This window comes from Centroberyx affinis, unplaced genomic scaffold, assembly GCF_046629955.1.
Source record: "Centroberyx affinis isolate AG114_WGS23_722 - 3 ecotype Tasmania unplaced genomic scaffold, CSIRO-AGI_Caff_v1 ptg000023l_1, whole genome shotgun sequence".
Classification (NCBI taxonomy): Eukaryota; Metazoa; Chordata; class Actinopteri; order Beryciformes; family Berycidae; genus Centroberyx; species Centroberyx affinis.
The window spans coordinates 215,056-229,272 of record NW_027278737.1 but is presented as its reverse complement, the minus strand read 5'-3'; the positions used below and the strand labels follow the sequence as shown (position 1 = coordinate 229,272).

Sequence of the window (14,217 nt, the reverse complement as noted above, 5' to 3'; positions counted from 1 at the left end):
TAAAGACCTTTCCAAATCGACATTATAAGATTGCAGTAGGATTAAAATTAACTAATTTATTCACCATTTTTCAGTCTTTCAGCAATTCCTTTGTTCATGCTTAAGGTGATGGCTTCCTTGCTGCCTCTCAGTGCGATTACCTCGGTCTCCATTTTAGCCACTCTCAAACATGAACATGATCTTCATTTCCTTATATAGGTAGGAATAGCCATCATGATGTACCAGATCTGTAGGTGGGTTCCTTAATTAGGAATGCTTTGGTTGAAATGGTTTCACATTCAAGTGGCTTTACATTAGCTCAAGTGCAAACTCAATCCCTTTCCCCAGCCCCTACCTTTTCATGTTTGCAAATCTGATAGAAATTGATAGGATAAAGCAATATGGTACAAGCTTGACATAGTCCATCAGAACCCCTTCAGATCTGCAATCATGAAGGATAAGGATTTAGGGCAGGGAGATAGCAATTTCTTAATTTTAAGGAGCTGGCACACCAAAGTTAAGGTCTCATCTATTATGTTCATCTGTACATTGATGCATCAGGATGCCCAGTTTAATGAGAATAGACTGTAATGAGAACACTAATTTGCTGTGTAAATAATGAAATAAACTGCAGATAATTGTTGTGACATTTCTTGATTCAAGCGAATGTTCACATGTATTGTGTGGTGGAAATCGGAAATTCCCACTGTTGTGTAGAAATGTTCCTTCATCCTACGCACACACTTTTTAATGAGAATCACAATCAGAAATACTTTATTGATCCCCGAGGGGAAATTGGGTTACGTTGCAGTTGCTCACATTCTAGAAGAGAAATATATATAAGCATAGAGAAATTATAAGAAAAATAGAAATAAGAAAATATGAAATATGTAAAATATGTGCATTATACTACAATATGTAACAATAATAATAATAATAATAATATAGAAATAAGAGAAATAAGAATTATGTACAAATATGTGCATCACACTACAATATATACAACAGTGTAAATAATTAAATAATTATTGCACAGTTGAATTATTGCACAAAATTATTACTAGAATCAGTATTGTATAGTTTAAAATATAAATTATAAATTATAAATTATGGGGTTATAAAACTGCTGACAGGGGTGAAATAAGTCCAAGAGCCATAATTTTTCATAATTTTTCATAATAAGTCCAAGAGAAAGCCTGTGCACAGGGAGGAGTCATTTGGAAACACAATTCTCAATTTAATTGGAGTAATGATCATAATTCCCTCAAGATGAACAACTGCTGCACAGTGGAAGTCCAGAGAGACTTGGCTTCTTCCTTTGAAATGTACCACTCTAACAACTCTGTATGTCTGGTCTTTGTCATCGACATAAACATTTTAGCTGGCATTCTGTTTAACATAAACACAGATCAACCAGTCGCAGTGTTCTGGCCTCTTCTGATTCCTAATTTAACATCTATACCATGCCAAAGCGGTTGGTCAGAGAACAAACACAATGGTGTCATCCCTGGCCTGGGACCACAATTAGTCTTAGTCAAAGCTTTTAAAGGTGATCTAAGTCAGCTGTTGTTAGTGTTAACATGACTTGCTTCAAAGCGAGCTTTGCTTAAGCCTAGCAAATCACTCTTGACTGTGTTTATGCTTGAGGTTCATTGTTGTAAAGGTGGTAGAAAACAGGACCTGTACAAAGATCTGGGTGGGATGAATGAAGTATTGGAAGTAAGGATGTTTTAGAAGAGGAATGTGGGCAGCTTTATATTATTTTTTAATGACTTCACATCAATAGCTGCTTCTAAGAGCTCGCTCACCTTAAAGGAAAAAGCGACCTAAATAATGACTAAGGTTCTGGTCTCAGACAGATGCTGTGTCCAAAATTTGTTGAGCAGGCATACATGAACAAGTACTATCAATACTAATCATGCTATATACTGTCATATGCAGTACATGAAAAATTATGCCACGACAATTTCAGAATATTTCATTTAGACCACACTGAAACCCAAGCACTGAGGTAGGGCTGGGCAAAATCAATATCATGAGAACCTGACTAACCATGAACAGCTATGAATCATGTTGCACAGTATTACAGCTAGTTTTTTACTCCAATATTTTATATTCTTTTAGTACGTTACTGCTGTCTGCTCAATCAAAACAAAATAATAATCCAGGCATTTTCAGTGCACTGATATTAGAGAAAAAAAAAGATTTCTAGTACGAAGCCATTTTCAAATTCAGTTGGCCTACACTGAAGCAGACACTACACAAATTCAAACACAAGGGAAAAACATAGATTTTATAGTTTCAATCTTCACATCTCAGTTATATGATACTCAGATTTTGCATTTCAGTTGTGTTTCTTTGGTCCCTCTCATTGTGATTTGATATAGTGCATGATGCAAACTGTAGGCACTAGGCAGGGTCATAGCGTGAAAACAGTGCTCCATCATATCGGGATTTTTTACGTTTCAGCAATTGCAATGCATTTATATACATGACAGTCTCAACAAATGACAAAATGACTCAACTGTTTTAAGATAAACTCACCTTTTCATCATCATCTGATGCTTGTGTGTATATAAAATAATGCATTAAGATTCTGTAAGCTTTCAGAAGCACAGTGCTTATAGAAAGTCTATAAGGAACAATTTCATTCAATTATGAGCAGATCCGCAGCTGTAATTCAATCCCATCTGGATAAAAAGGGTGTTGATAGTATATTATGCTTTCTGTCATAACCTTAAGCCATTAACACAATCTAATTCCAAGTCTTAAGGCAGTGCCTTCTCTGGAGTGGGGAGGATATTTTCCAGTGATAATATCCTCTCTTTTACCACTCAAGGCGTGTGTTTGGTCTGGGACTTATGCCAGGCTCCTAATCAGTTAGACTAGATCTGAATTATAAAGATGCTTTGTGGACAGTGTCTCTCTCAAAAATGTGTACGTCCTATGCCTGCACTAGTGTGATTTGTGGGAAATGAGATTTAAGTTTCTAATACATTTGGAAGCATATCAACATATCAGTATACTGAAGAAAGAAATGGATGTTCAGTGGTTCTCTGCTTTGTTAAATAGTTTATTTCAAACTGGTAAAAGCGCTCAAAATACAAAATATTGTCCCTTTTTGACAAGCTCATTAACTTCTTTTCCAAAATGTATTCTATAACAGTGATTCTCAACCTTTTTCAGATCAAGGACCCTAAGTTAGTCCACATTAGAACCACGGACCCCCATTTGATGAGATTTTGTCTCTCGGACCCAAATCTGAGAATATTTTTATTGTTACATATGATTTTGTCCAGAATCCCATGACTATCTGTATTGTAGGTAGAGAGATAACAGAGAAACTATGATCAGAACAGTCATTCTACTACATTCTCTAATTGTGTTAACTTCTTCTACATGAAATAACGGTGAAGTTTAACAATTCATCAATTTGCTGGGGACCCCCTGGAACCCCTTCAAGGACCCCTGGTGGTTCCCGGACCCCACGCTGAGAACCACTGTTCTATAAGACAAGTTCCACTTTCCCAAAGGTCAAATGTCTTGTGGTAAAGTAGTATTGTAAATAATTTGGCATAACAGAAGGTGAATCATAAAGTAGGCCTACTATATTCCTTGCAAACTCATAAACTGACAATTATCACATAACCTGCCTAATTTACGGGATGGTTGGGTATCAAAACTGTTTTGGTTAGAAAACTCAAGACATATCTGCCATTTGGAAATTATACTGTTTTTTTCTGGCTGCATCTGGTCAGGTAACTGTTTTAGAATCACAATTTTCCAGTTACACATTACTGCGGATGTTTCATGGATATGTGAAAGGTCTGTAATGCCCCATTAATCATATAGTCAGGTAAGTTTATTACAAGCATTTATAATGTGGTTAGCCACTTTATGGGGACCATCTGCACATGCCAGTATTCTCTAGCCATTTTCTACCATTATGGCACATTATATATTACCTTTTTTTAAACTCGAGAAAATCATTGAGGGCTGGCCCTCATTTACAATGATGTCACGTATAAAGATATAAAATAATAAAAATACAATAAAAGAAAACAATCAATTCAAACAAGTATATAAGTACAGTAAATAAAAGATACAAGATACAAAAAACAATCAATTAAAACAAGTAGGTATGTACAGATAATAAAAGATACAGGATACAAGATATAAAACAAATCAATTAAAACAGGTGCAAACAGAAGTTAAGTGGTTAGTGATCATAGCTTTAAATTGACCAAGGGTTACTAAAGTATCAATTTTTAGGGTGCTCTGCAAAGACGTCCAGGTGGTCGGAGCATAAAAACAAAAAGCAGATCTCCCAAGCTCAGTACGAGTATGATGTGGTCCAAAGGACCAGTCTAGCATAGATGTGATATAAGATGGCAGCTTCCCAATAAGGGCCTTGTAGATAAATAAATACATATGCTTATCACGTCTCTCAGACAGAGAAGACCACCCAACTTTTTCATACAGGATGCAATGATGAGTGCTATAAACATCACCAGTGATAAATCTAAGAGCAGAATGGTAAACAGCATCCAAGGGCTTAAAAGCAGAGGCAGAGGCATGCCTATAACCATGTCTATTACCATTAACACTGCTCATTGACAGTGGTTATCATAACACCTGTTATTTGACTTTAATGGCAGACATGCTATGCGTCATGATACTGCGGTATCTTTGATTCCTTCCTCTCCAGGGCCCTGTGGATGGCCTCCAGGATGCTTTCCTTGTTGTTGGTAACATTGTAGGACATCAATTCCACCAGGGCCTGATAATCCTCTTTCGAGTAGGTCATGTTGTTGGTCTTGTATGGAGAGTTGCTGGTCCTCACATCCACCTCCCCAGCTTTTATCTCTGCCTCACCCACCCGAGGCACACCTGTTTAGTCACATGGTGAGAAATTTGTTACATTTACACTCTACATATTGTTGGGCCACGCCATAAGGTGAAACAAAAGAAAACTAATTAAAACAATAGGGCCAACATCTGTGGCCTAACAAGAAAACCAAAAGCCTTAACTCTAGCCCACCCGCTGGGCTTGATTTCAGACAAAGGAAAAGCAGCGCCAAAAATTCCAACTGGCCCTGAAGTTCACACCTAGGTGTGAACTGACTGAAATTCAAACTCTGGTCTTTCATTGGACGAGACTCGGGCGACCCCCCGGGATCCCCCATGACGTCACGGAGGATATAAATTCCAGGAGCTACCTTTCCACATGGCCCCTTCTTGCGACTCCGTTGCTATACAAGGTGGTACATTTTAACGTTCGAACTGTTCTTTTTGTTTAAGCCAAGGCACAGTCTTCAACTCGCTGGACGAGCCCAGACTGTTTAGTGTTCGCCATAACACTATTTGGATCCAGAAGGATTAGATTAGCTGTTTGTGTATCCGGCAATCTAACTCCTTGCGCGCATCTGTATGAGTAACCAGTGCGCACAGCCGACCTGCAGAAGTGGACTGGAAGAGACTACAGCTGAGGACACTCCTTCCCTCCAAGAAGACAACGTAAGAGCACGTTCCTTCGTTCAAGTCGACTCCTGGTTGAAATCCTTCGCTGCCTACAAGGAAAGCCAGCTGACCATTGCTCCGTGCAAGGAGAAATAACGGTCTCGCCGCGCCGACCCGCCTGGAGAACCCCACCGGCTCGACCCGACGAAAACACACACCAAATCACTCGAGAGTGATTTTCCCAAGTAAGAGGCTTTGGTTCTGGGCAGAGACTAGTATAGGTGTGTTATTTAGGTTTACTGATCAGAAGCTACTGTTGTGCGTATTGGGAAGCGCATTGGACCGCCGTGTCCATATTATGCTGTGAAACCTATCATTAAGCTTGCTGCTTGATTTGATTGTAACGTTTGAAGCTGAATGTGTGCCATTGCATGTCACTGGACTTGCAATTGTGTTTATCGCCACGTAGAGAGCCAATATACTGCATTTTACTAGCTCAAAGACCAGTAACCCGATGTACTATTTCCCAGTTGTACCCCGAGTTTCTGTGCGGTAAAAGACTATTATTGGTGCTTTAGACGGCGAGTGCTCCCCTCTATTCTTGCTCTTTCTCTCTCTCTCTTACTAACACACACACACCTGAGGAGTAGAGGGCGTTGGTTTTGGCCGCCTAACTCCAACCCCATCTTAATTCCAAAACTCCTCTTTGTTCAAACTGTGCGGTCACGCCCGCCATCTTGAACTCTCGCGAGACGTCCCACCCACGTGGTCACGTCCGCCATCTTTCTCTCTCTCTCTCTTCTCCCTTTCACACACACATACATACAACTCCCTACATGCCATTATACTGTTTATGTCTTTTATGCTTGCTAGTTTAGATCCATAGTTGTAGTTGTGTAATAGTAGTTGATTGACTGAAGTATTATTGATTATTAATTAATATTGCTAAAGTAAATAAACGCTGTTATACCCTTAAAGAGAAGTTGTCTGTGATTTCTTATGCATATGTGTTGTGGTAACTGCTGGTTGTGAGGGCCTGTGTACGAATTCACCCTTCACTGTTCACTCATAAATGTACGGTGGTACCCAAACACTGTCATTTGGGGGTGAACAGCCATTTTGAGACTGACTTAAAGGTACGGTTATTGGTCCCTGATTCCAGGGTGGTGCCCCGTTCTATTGACTCCCGTCAATAATTTTATGAATAATTAATAATTTCATAATTATTAATTACTAATTGCTAATAACCAAACCTGCCCCTATCAAAGCCCAACAAATGGTGCCCCGTGTGAGGCCTTCTAATACCAGCATTATTACATATTTATGCATAATAATCCAGAATTTTGAATTTTAAATTTTAAAATTTTTTGAAATTTTGATTTTTGAAAATTTATTTTTTTTGGTGACTTGCCAAGCATATAGTCAGTTGTGGTTTGTGAGTTGCTTCAGTGTGTACTTGTGGTTAGTAATTATTGACAAATAGCAAATTGTCAGACTGTTTGAGCTTGAGTTGGAGATCCCCAATATCCCCTAACCTAGCTGTTACTCACCAGAGCTACTGAGGTCACCTCATTAACATCCTAATAGGATAGATAGCAAAGAGTAATTAGCTTTAACACCTCAGCTTGTAAACCACAGGTCTAAAGCCTCTCCCCTGTGTGTTTGTTTGATCTCACAGCAACACTCCTTGTCCTAACAAGAGAGTGGGCTACCAAACGTGTTATCAGAAAAGATAACAATGAGTAGCCAAGACCCCTCCGCGTCTGGAGCTGCAGCTCCCCGGGAGGTAGACGATCCAGAATTACTGGATGCCGTCGCCGGTCTTATTTCCCTCACCCTTGAGGAAAGGAACAACCTCAAGAGCTATACGCTCAGCGAGTGTGAGGATGAGCTGAAGGAGTTAATAGATTATATTAACCATCCAACAGCGAGGTCACCCCCGCTCACCAAGCCGGAAGTGCTTGGGCGGATAAACCTCCTGTGCCAGCGTAAAATGCAGCTACAAGCTGTAGCATATGAAGAGATGTTTGCCCACCTAAGGCAAGACTACGACTCCGCACAGCTGTCTATCCGTCACCTGCGTCAGGAAGCCGAAGACGCTAAATCGGAGACCTCTCGGATGAGGAGACACTGTGAAGGACTAGTCGAGCAGCTCCAGGCTGCCCGACGGCCAGCAGAGACCAGAAGCGAAGAACTTCAGGTCGGTACACGTGCTGACGTCCCTGGTCAGGAAACACCTGTCACCACCTCTAATTCCCCAACCGGTTCTTTCTTTGACCCACATGGTACAAGAAGAAACCAAGACGGCATGGCCGAGATCAGCCAGCTGCGTCAAGAACTCCATGCTGTTCAAAGACAAGTAATGGCCCTGATCCAACGGTTTGAAAGTGACCGACCAAGCAACCAGGCCACCCCCGCTAATCCAGAGACCATGCCCAAGAGCCTGCGGGCCCCTGAAAGTACAGTCTCTGAGCTCATCACGGTGGATAGCTATAGAGCACCTCCACCAGCAAGCCGCCATGTGGAATTAAGCGCCACACCCTCCTGGGACGCACACCGGCCCAGCCCCCGTCGCGCGGGTACGCACCTCGACCAGACTCCTTCCCCACCGCGAAGGGGGGAGGAACGCACCCAACTCCTGAGTGGACGAAGTGCTTTAGAGCCCCTGTCCACCAGTGAGCCTTACGTGTCATGTCGTTTGCGACCGTGCCTCGACCAGTCTCCTTTCCCACCGCGAAAGGGGGAGGAACGCACCCAACTCCTGAGTGGACGAAGTGGTTTTGAGCCCTTGTCCACCGGTGAGCATTACGTGTCACGTAGTTCGCGACCGCGCCGGGATCAAACTCCATCCCCTCCGAGGGAGGAGGAGGAGTACGTGCGGCTACCAAGTGGCCGAAGAGGCTTTGAGTCCTTGTCCGCCAGTGAGCCTTACGCGTCACGTAGCCCGCGACCGCGCCGGGATCGAACTCCATCCCCTCCACGGAAGGAGGAGAAGTACATGCGCCGTTCGCGCCCACACCGTGACCGAACTCCATCTCCCCCCAGAAAGGGAAGAGCCAGTACTCATCGCTATAGCGACCTGAGCGACTCCGGAATTTCAGACGACTCGGGTGGTCGATGGCCGCCCCGAGAACCAGAACCGCGCGTCCGTCTGATTGAGTCCCTAGCAAGGGACATAGAGAGATTCGACCCAACCAATCGGGAGTCGAATGTGGACGACTACCTCAGAGAGGTCGAACGCTGCCTCTTTGAACTGCCGCACGCCACAACGCGCGAGAAACTTAGGTTGGTGTGGAAAACCACGGCCAGGAGTGTCCATGCATTCATGGAGACACTCTTACCCAGGACTCGAGACCGCTACTCGACCCTCTGTCGGGCCCTACGGGAGGAATACTCACCGTACACCGACTCAGCCTCCGCCACCCTTGGTGCTTTCAACATCCTGCAGAAGAAGCAGGAACCACCTAGGGAATACTACCGACGCCTGAGAGCCGCATATTTCCAAGGGCGCAGTGCCCCGGGAATGGAGGAGGAACCGGCTTTTAAGTCCTTGTTCCTACACAACCTCCACGAGAGCGTGCGCCATGACGTCACCATGCACTGCAGGGTGAACGACCTCACTATGCAGGCGATCCGGAGGTATGCACAGTTGTCATGGGAGACGCGTGTGCGCCCAGTCAGAAAGTATGACGATGATGCCAGAGTCCTGGCGGTCCAGGTCTCAGAAGTTCCCGACTTAGCGCTTGAAGGCAACGAAGTGCCTCGCCCTAAGGAAACCGCAAAAACTGCCCCCCAGGGGCGCCGTCCGCCTCGCCAACAGAGTGAGCGACAGGACAAATGGGAAGAGAACCAACGACCACAAAGACAGTTTGGACACAGACAACAAAACTCCTACCAACAAAAGGTTAGCTTTGGGAAGCACTCCCCACAAGGAGGTAAGTACCATGGTAAGAATGAAGGTAGAAAACCCCAGTCCCCTAGACGAGATAACTCGATGCAGGAATTGGAGAGTTTGCTCAGGAGATGCTTAACAGAGACGGCGAGACAGCTTGAGACATCCTGTCAACCGTCAGCGCCGCCGGACCCCCCAAGGGGCCCGACGACGGAGCCTCCTCCTTCAATAAGAACCATTACAGGGCGTGTGTAGGTAGTTAGAGATTTGATGCAGGACCTCACTAGGGAAGTAAGCTCCTCAGTCAACAGTCTGAGTGGTGGAAGAATTCCACCCTTTCTGGCCTCCCTAGACCTTGCTGAACAAATCCTAAAATCAGCTACTACCACTGCTGTGCAGCCCTTACAGGTACATCTGGCATATAGCCTTGGCAATGCAATTCCTATTTTCGTAGACCTTAGGAACTTAGAGATAGGATTGGACTCCCTCATATTCGTGTCACCACGATTCACACACCAGTCTGAGAACATCACACTGACCAGCTCCAATCCAAGGAGTAGGCCTACTAACTATTAACCACCTTTCCCTTTTCTTTTTTCTCCCATTTCTTAATATTCTTTATAGGGATCAAAAGCAGCGAAATATTGTGTCGGGGTTAATACATTGCTTACCCAAAATATGGATGCCTGTGTTTGATGTGTTTTGTTTATTGTAGTTTAGAAAGTAGAAACTCTGCCCAGACATTGCCTCACTGTCTGCCCAGACACCAGAGCCCTCTGTAAACTTGTGAACTCTATGAACGGTATGGACTGTTCCCATTCTTTCCCATCATCAGGAACATATGGACTGCGTAACCCTCAGGATTACCTCACCTATATGAACTGTCCGGCCCTTGAGTTGCTCTAAAGACTGCGGCCAGCACCCCACTCTTCAGACCAAAGGGGGGATGTTGGGCCACGCCATAAGGTGAAACAAAAGAAAACTAATTAAAACAATAGGGCCAACATCTGTGGCCTAACAAGAAAACCAAAAGCCTTAACTCTAGCCCACCCGCTGGGCTTGATTTCAGACAAAGGAAAAGCAGCGCCAAAAATTCCAACTGGCCCTGAAGTTCACACCTAGGTGTGAACTGACTGAAATTCAAACTCTGGTCTTTCATTGGACGAGACTCGGGCGACCCCCCGGGATCCCCCATGACGTCACGGAGGATATAAATTCCAGGAGCTACCTTTCCACATGGCCCCTTCTTGCGACTCCGTTGCTATACAAGGTGGTACATTTTAACGTTCGAACTGTTCTTTTTGTTTAAGCCAAGGCACAGTCTTCAACTCGCTGGACGAGCCCAGACTGTTTAGTGTTCGCCATAACACTATTTGGATCCAGAAGGATTAGATTAGCTGTTTGTGTATCCGGCAATCTAACTCCTTGCGCGCATCTGTATGAGTAACCAGTGCGCACAGCCGACCTGCAGAAGTGGACTGGAAGAGACTACAGCTGAGGACACTCCTTCCCTCCAAGAAGACAACGTAAGAGCACGTTCCTTCGTTCAAGTCGACTCCTGGTTGAAATCCTTCGCTGCCTACAAGGAAAGCCAGCTGACCATTGCTCCGTGCAAGGAGAAATAACGGTCTCGCCGCGCCGACCCGCCTGGAGAACCCCACCGGCTCGACCCGACGAAAACACACACCAAATCACTCGAGAGTGATTTTCCCAAGTAAGAGGCTTTGGTTCTGGGCAGAGACTAGTATAGGTGTGTTATTTAGGTTTACTGATCAGAAGCTACTGTTGTGCGTATTGGGAAGCGCATTGGACCGCCGTGTCCATATTATGCTGTGAAACCTATCATTAAGCTTGCTGCTTGATTTGATTGTAACGTTTGAAGCTGAATGTGTGCCATTGCATGTCACTGGACTTGCAATTGTGTTTGTCGCCACGTAGAGAGCCAATATACTGCATTTTACTAGCTCAAAGACCAGTAACCCGATGTACTATTTCCCAGTTGTACCCCGAGTTTCTGTGCGGTAAAAGACTATTATTGGTGCTTTAGACGGCGAGTGCTCCCCTCTATTCTTGCTCTTTCTCTCTCTCTCTTACTAACACACACACACCTGAGGAGTAGAGGGCGTTGGTTTTGGCCGCCTAACTCCAACCCCATCTTAATTCCAAAACTCCTCTTTGTTCAAACTGTGCGGTCACGCCCGCCATCTTGAACTCTCGCGAGACGTCCCACCCACGTGGTCACGTCCGCCATCTTTCTCTCTCTCTCTCTTCTCCCTTTCACACACACATACATACAACTCCCTACATGCCATTATACTGTTTATGTCTTTTATGCTTGCTAGTTTAGATCCATAGTTGTAGTTGTGTAATAGTAGTTGATTGACTGAAGTATTATTGATTATTAATTAATATTGCTAAAGTAAATAAACGCTGTTATACCCTTAAAGAGAAGTTGTCTGTGATTTCTTATGCATATGTGTTGTGGTAACTGCTGGTTGTGAGGGCCTGTGTACGAATTCACCCTTCACTGTTCACTCATAAATGTACGGTGGTACCCAAACACTGTCATTTGGGGGTGAACAGCCATTTTGAGACTGACTTAAAGGTACGGTTATTGGTCCCTGATTCCAGGGTGGTGCCCCGTTCTATTGACTCCCGTCAATAATTTTATGAATAATTAATAATTTCATAATTATTAATTACTAATTGCTAATAACCAAACCTGCCCCTATCAAAGCCCAACAATATTTCTTAATGGATCAGTACATATATTTATTTAAGTTTGCTTTTTTATTTGTTTATTTGTCCCTCTATCTGTCCATTAATCTATCTATATATCTCTCTATCTATCTATCTGTCTGTCTGACTTTAATTAGCCAGCATGATCAACTGTTCCTGACCAAAACAATTGAAACACTATAAATATTACTTTAACTTTGAATTAATTAAATCACAATTATAAAGGCAGCTACACATGTAAGTCATATTAAGTTGAATGCCAATTAGCAACATGTGTCAGCTTTACAGTTAAAGAGGTCAATTGCGTCTTTCATACGTGAGTTTTAAGCAACACAAGGCAATAATAGAGTTCCAAAGAGGCCAAAGAGTCAGTGCCCGAATTGCAGGAGCATTGGTCACAAAAATTGCAAAAGTATTCAATGTAGCAAGGAGAAAAGACAAACTGCATCGGCAACAAACAGTGGTCACAAGCTCACTAACAAGGATAGACTAACATTTAACAGGTTAGTTACTAAGCACCACAAAAATATGGCCTCAAAAATTACTACAGATTTGAATCAAATGGCTATCCTGCCATTTGGAAACTGCTTGTATCTAAAGCAATGCACAAAGATGCTAACCTTGTAAGGGGCAGAAAACTTAAAGCAATGGCAAGAGCAAGAGTCTAACAGTGTTGAACTTTGTGGAAGCGTCTCTGCAGGGAATTGAACGCTGGTCTCCCACTTGCGAGTCTGCAGTCTAACTAACTCACCGGAGGCTACGTGATCCATAAAGTGGTGAACACTTTATGGACTTCCTACGTCTGAATGGCTTTACATTAGGAGAGGGCCAAAGGATTCCTTCAACCCACAATGTCTGTTGCCAGCGGTGGCAACCTGGAGGTTGGAGACACAGGCTTGTGGCCATAGGGTTGTCGCTTTGAACAGGGAAAATGTGGGTGGGGAGGGTGCTCTGAGTGGTGCTCTCCCCTCCCTCAACAACTACTGTTCAGGTGCCTTTGAGCAAGGCACTTAACACCTATCTGCTCCAGGGGAGCTGCTCAGTGGCCAACAGTGTAAAACTGTGGTTGTACTGGGCAGTAGGTGTGATTGTGTGGAACTATATGGGGCATTGCTGAAAAGGAGCAAGCATGCTCCGTCGATTTGTCCTGGATAAATAAAGGTTAAAAAAACATGGTGGGGGATCTGCAACGGCATGGGCAGCTATCTCTGTTCATACAAATAATGACCAAGATATTTGAAGCATTTTTACAGGACCATGTACAGCATTATCCAAGATAATGCTGTTTCGTGAAAACAAGGTTGAAGTCAAAGTTCAAACTTCCTTGGCCTCCCCACTCAGCAGATCTAAACAACTGAACCTTTATGGGAAGTAGATTTCCTTATTCTTCATCTCTCAAAGAAGTGGAGGCTTTTGTTCTTGAGGAAAGCACCAATATCCCACTACACACAGTTCCGGTCCCATCCTTATTAGGAATATTAGGCGTTTAGTATGCTTTTCATAGATATCCATCTATCTATTTTGTTGCCACTTATCCGGGCCAGGGTTGCAGTGGAAGAGCAGTCCAGATGTCTTTTTCCCCAGCAACTTCCTCCATCTTCTCCTTGGGGATCCCAAGGTGCTCCCAGGCCCATCAGCCCTTCCAGCATGTCCTTTGTCTGCCCGGCGATCTCCTCCCAGTAAGGAAAGAAGAAATTCCAGCCACACTTGCAATACTGAAAACCACTATTATGGTTACGTGGTCTTCATCAGGGTCTGCTCACTCAGTCTGCACACTCAGCTGCAAACCGCTACAATACACATTAGAGATCATAGTCCGATGAAGCCAAAAAGACTACATCATTTGCAAATAGCAGAAATGTCATCTTAATGCCACTGTATTGGATACTCTCCAGACCTCAGTTGCGCCTTGATATTCTGTGATGAGCCTCTGATAATAATAATAATAATAATAATACATTAGTCTTGTATAGCGCTTTTCTAAGTACTCAAAGACACTGATAGTTGGTACACCCTCCTTTCCCCTTTTCTAAAGATGGGGACAACCATTCCTGTCTGCCAATACAAAGGCACTGTTCCTGAAATCCACACAATATTGAAGAAATGTGTCAACCATGACTGTGTCAACAAAATGCAGAGCCTTCTGC

The 14,217-nt window shown here is 43.6% G+C and overlaps 1 protein-coding gene across 1 annotated transcript in view; it reads right to left on the bottom strand.

The window, feature by feature from the left end:
- Positions 1-3,068: 3,068 nt before the first annotated feature.
- LOC139666043 (cytosolic phospholipase A2 zeta-like) overlaps positions 3,069-14,217 on the bottom strand; it is a 36,691-nt gene continuing 25,542 nt past the window's right edge. The window contains exon 20 of the mRNA XM_071545162.1: positions 3,069-4,869. Within this exon, the coding sequence (XP_071401263.1) occupies positions 4,643-4,869 (227 nt within the window). The 3' untranslated portion in view covers positions 3,069-4,642. The remainder of the gene's footprint in view (positions 4,870-14,217) is intronic.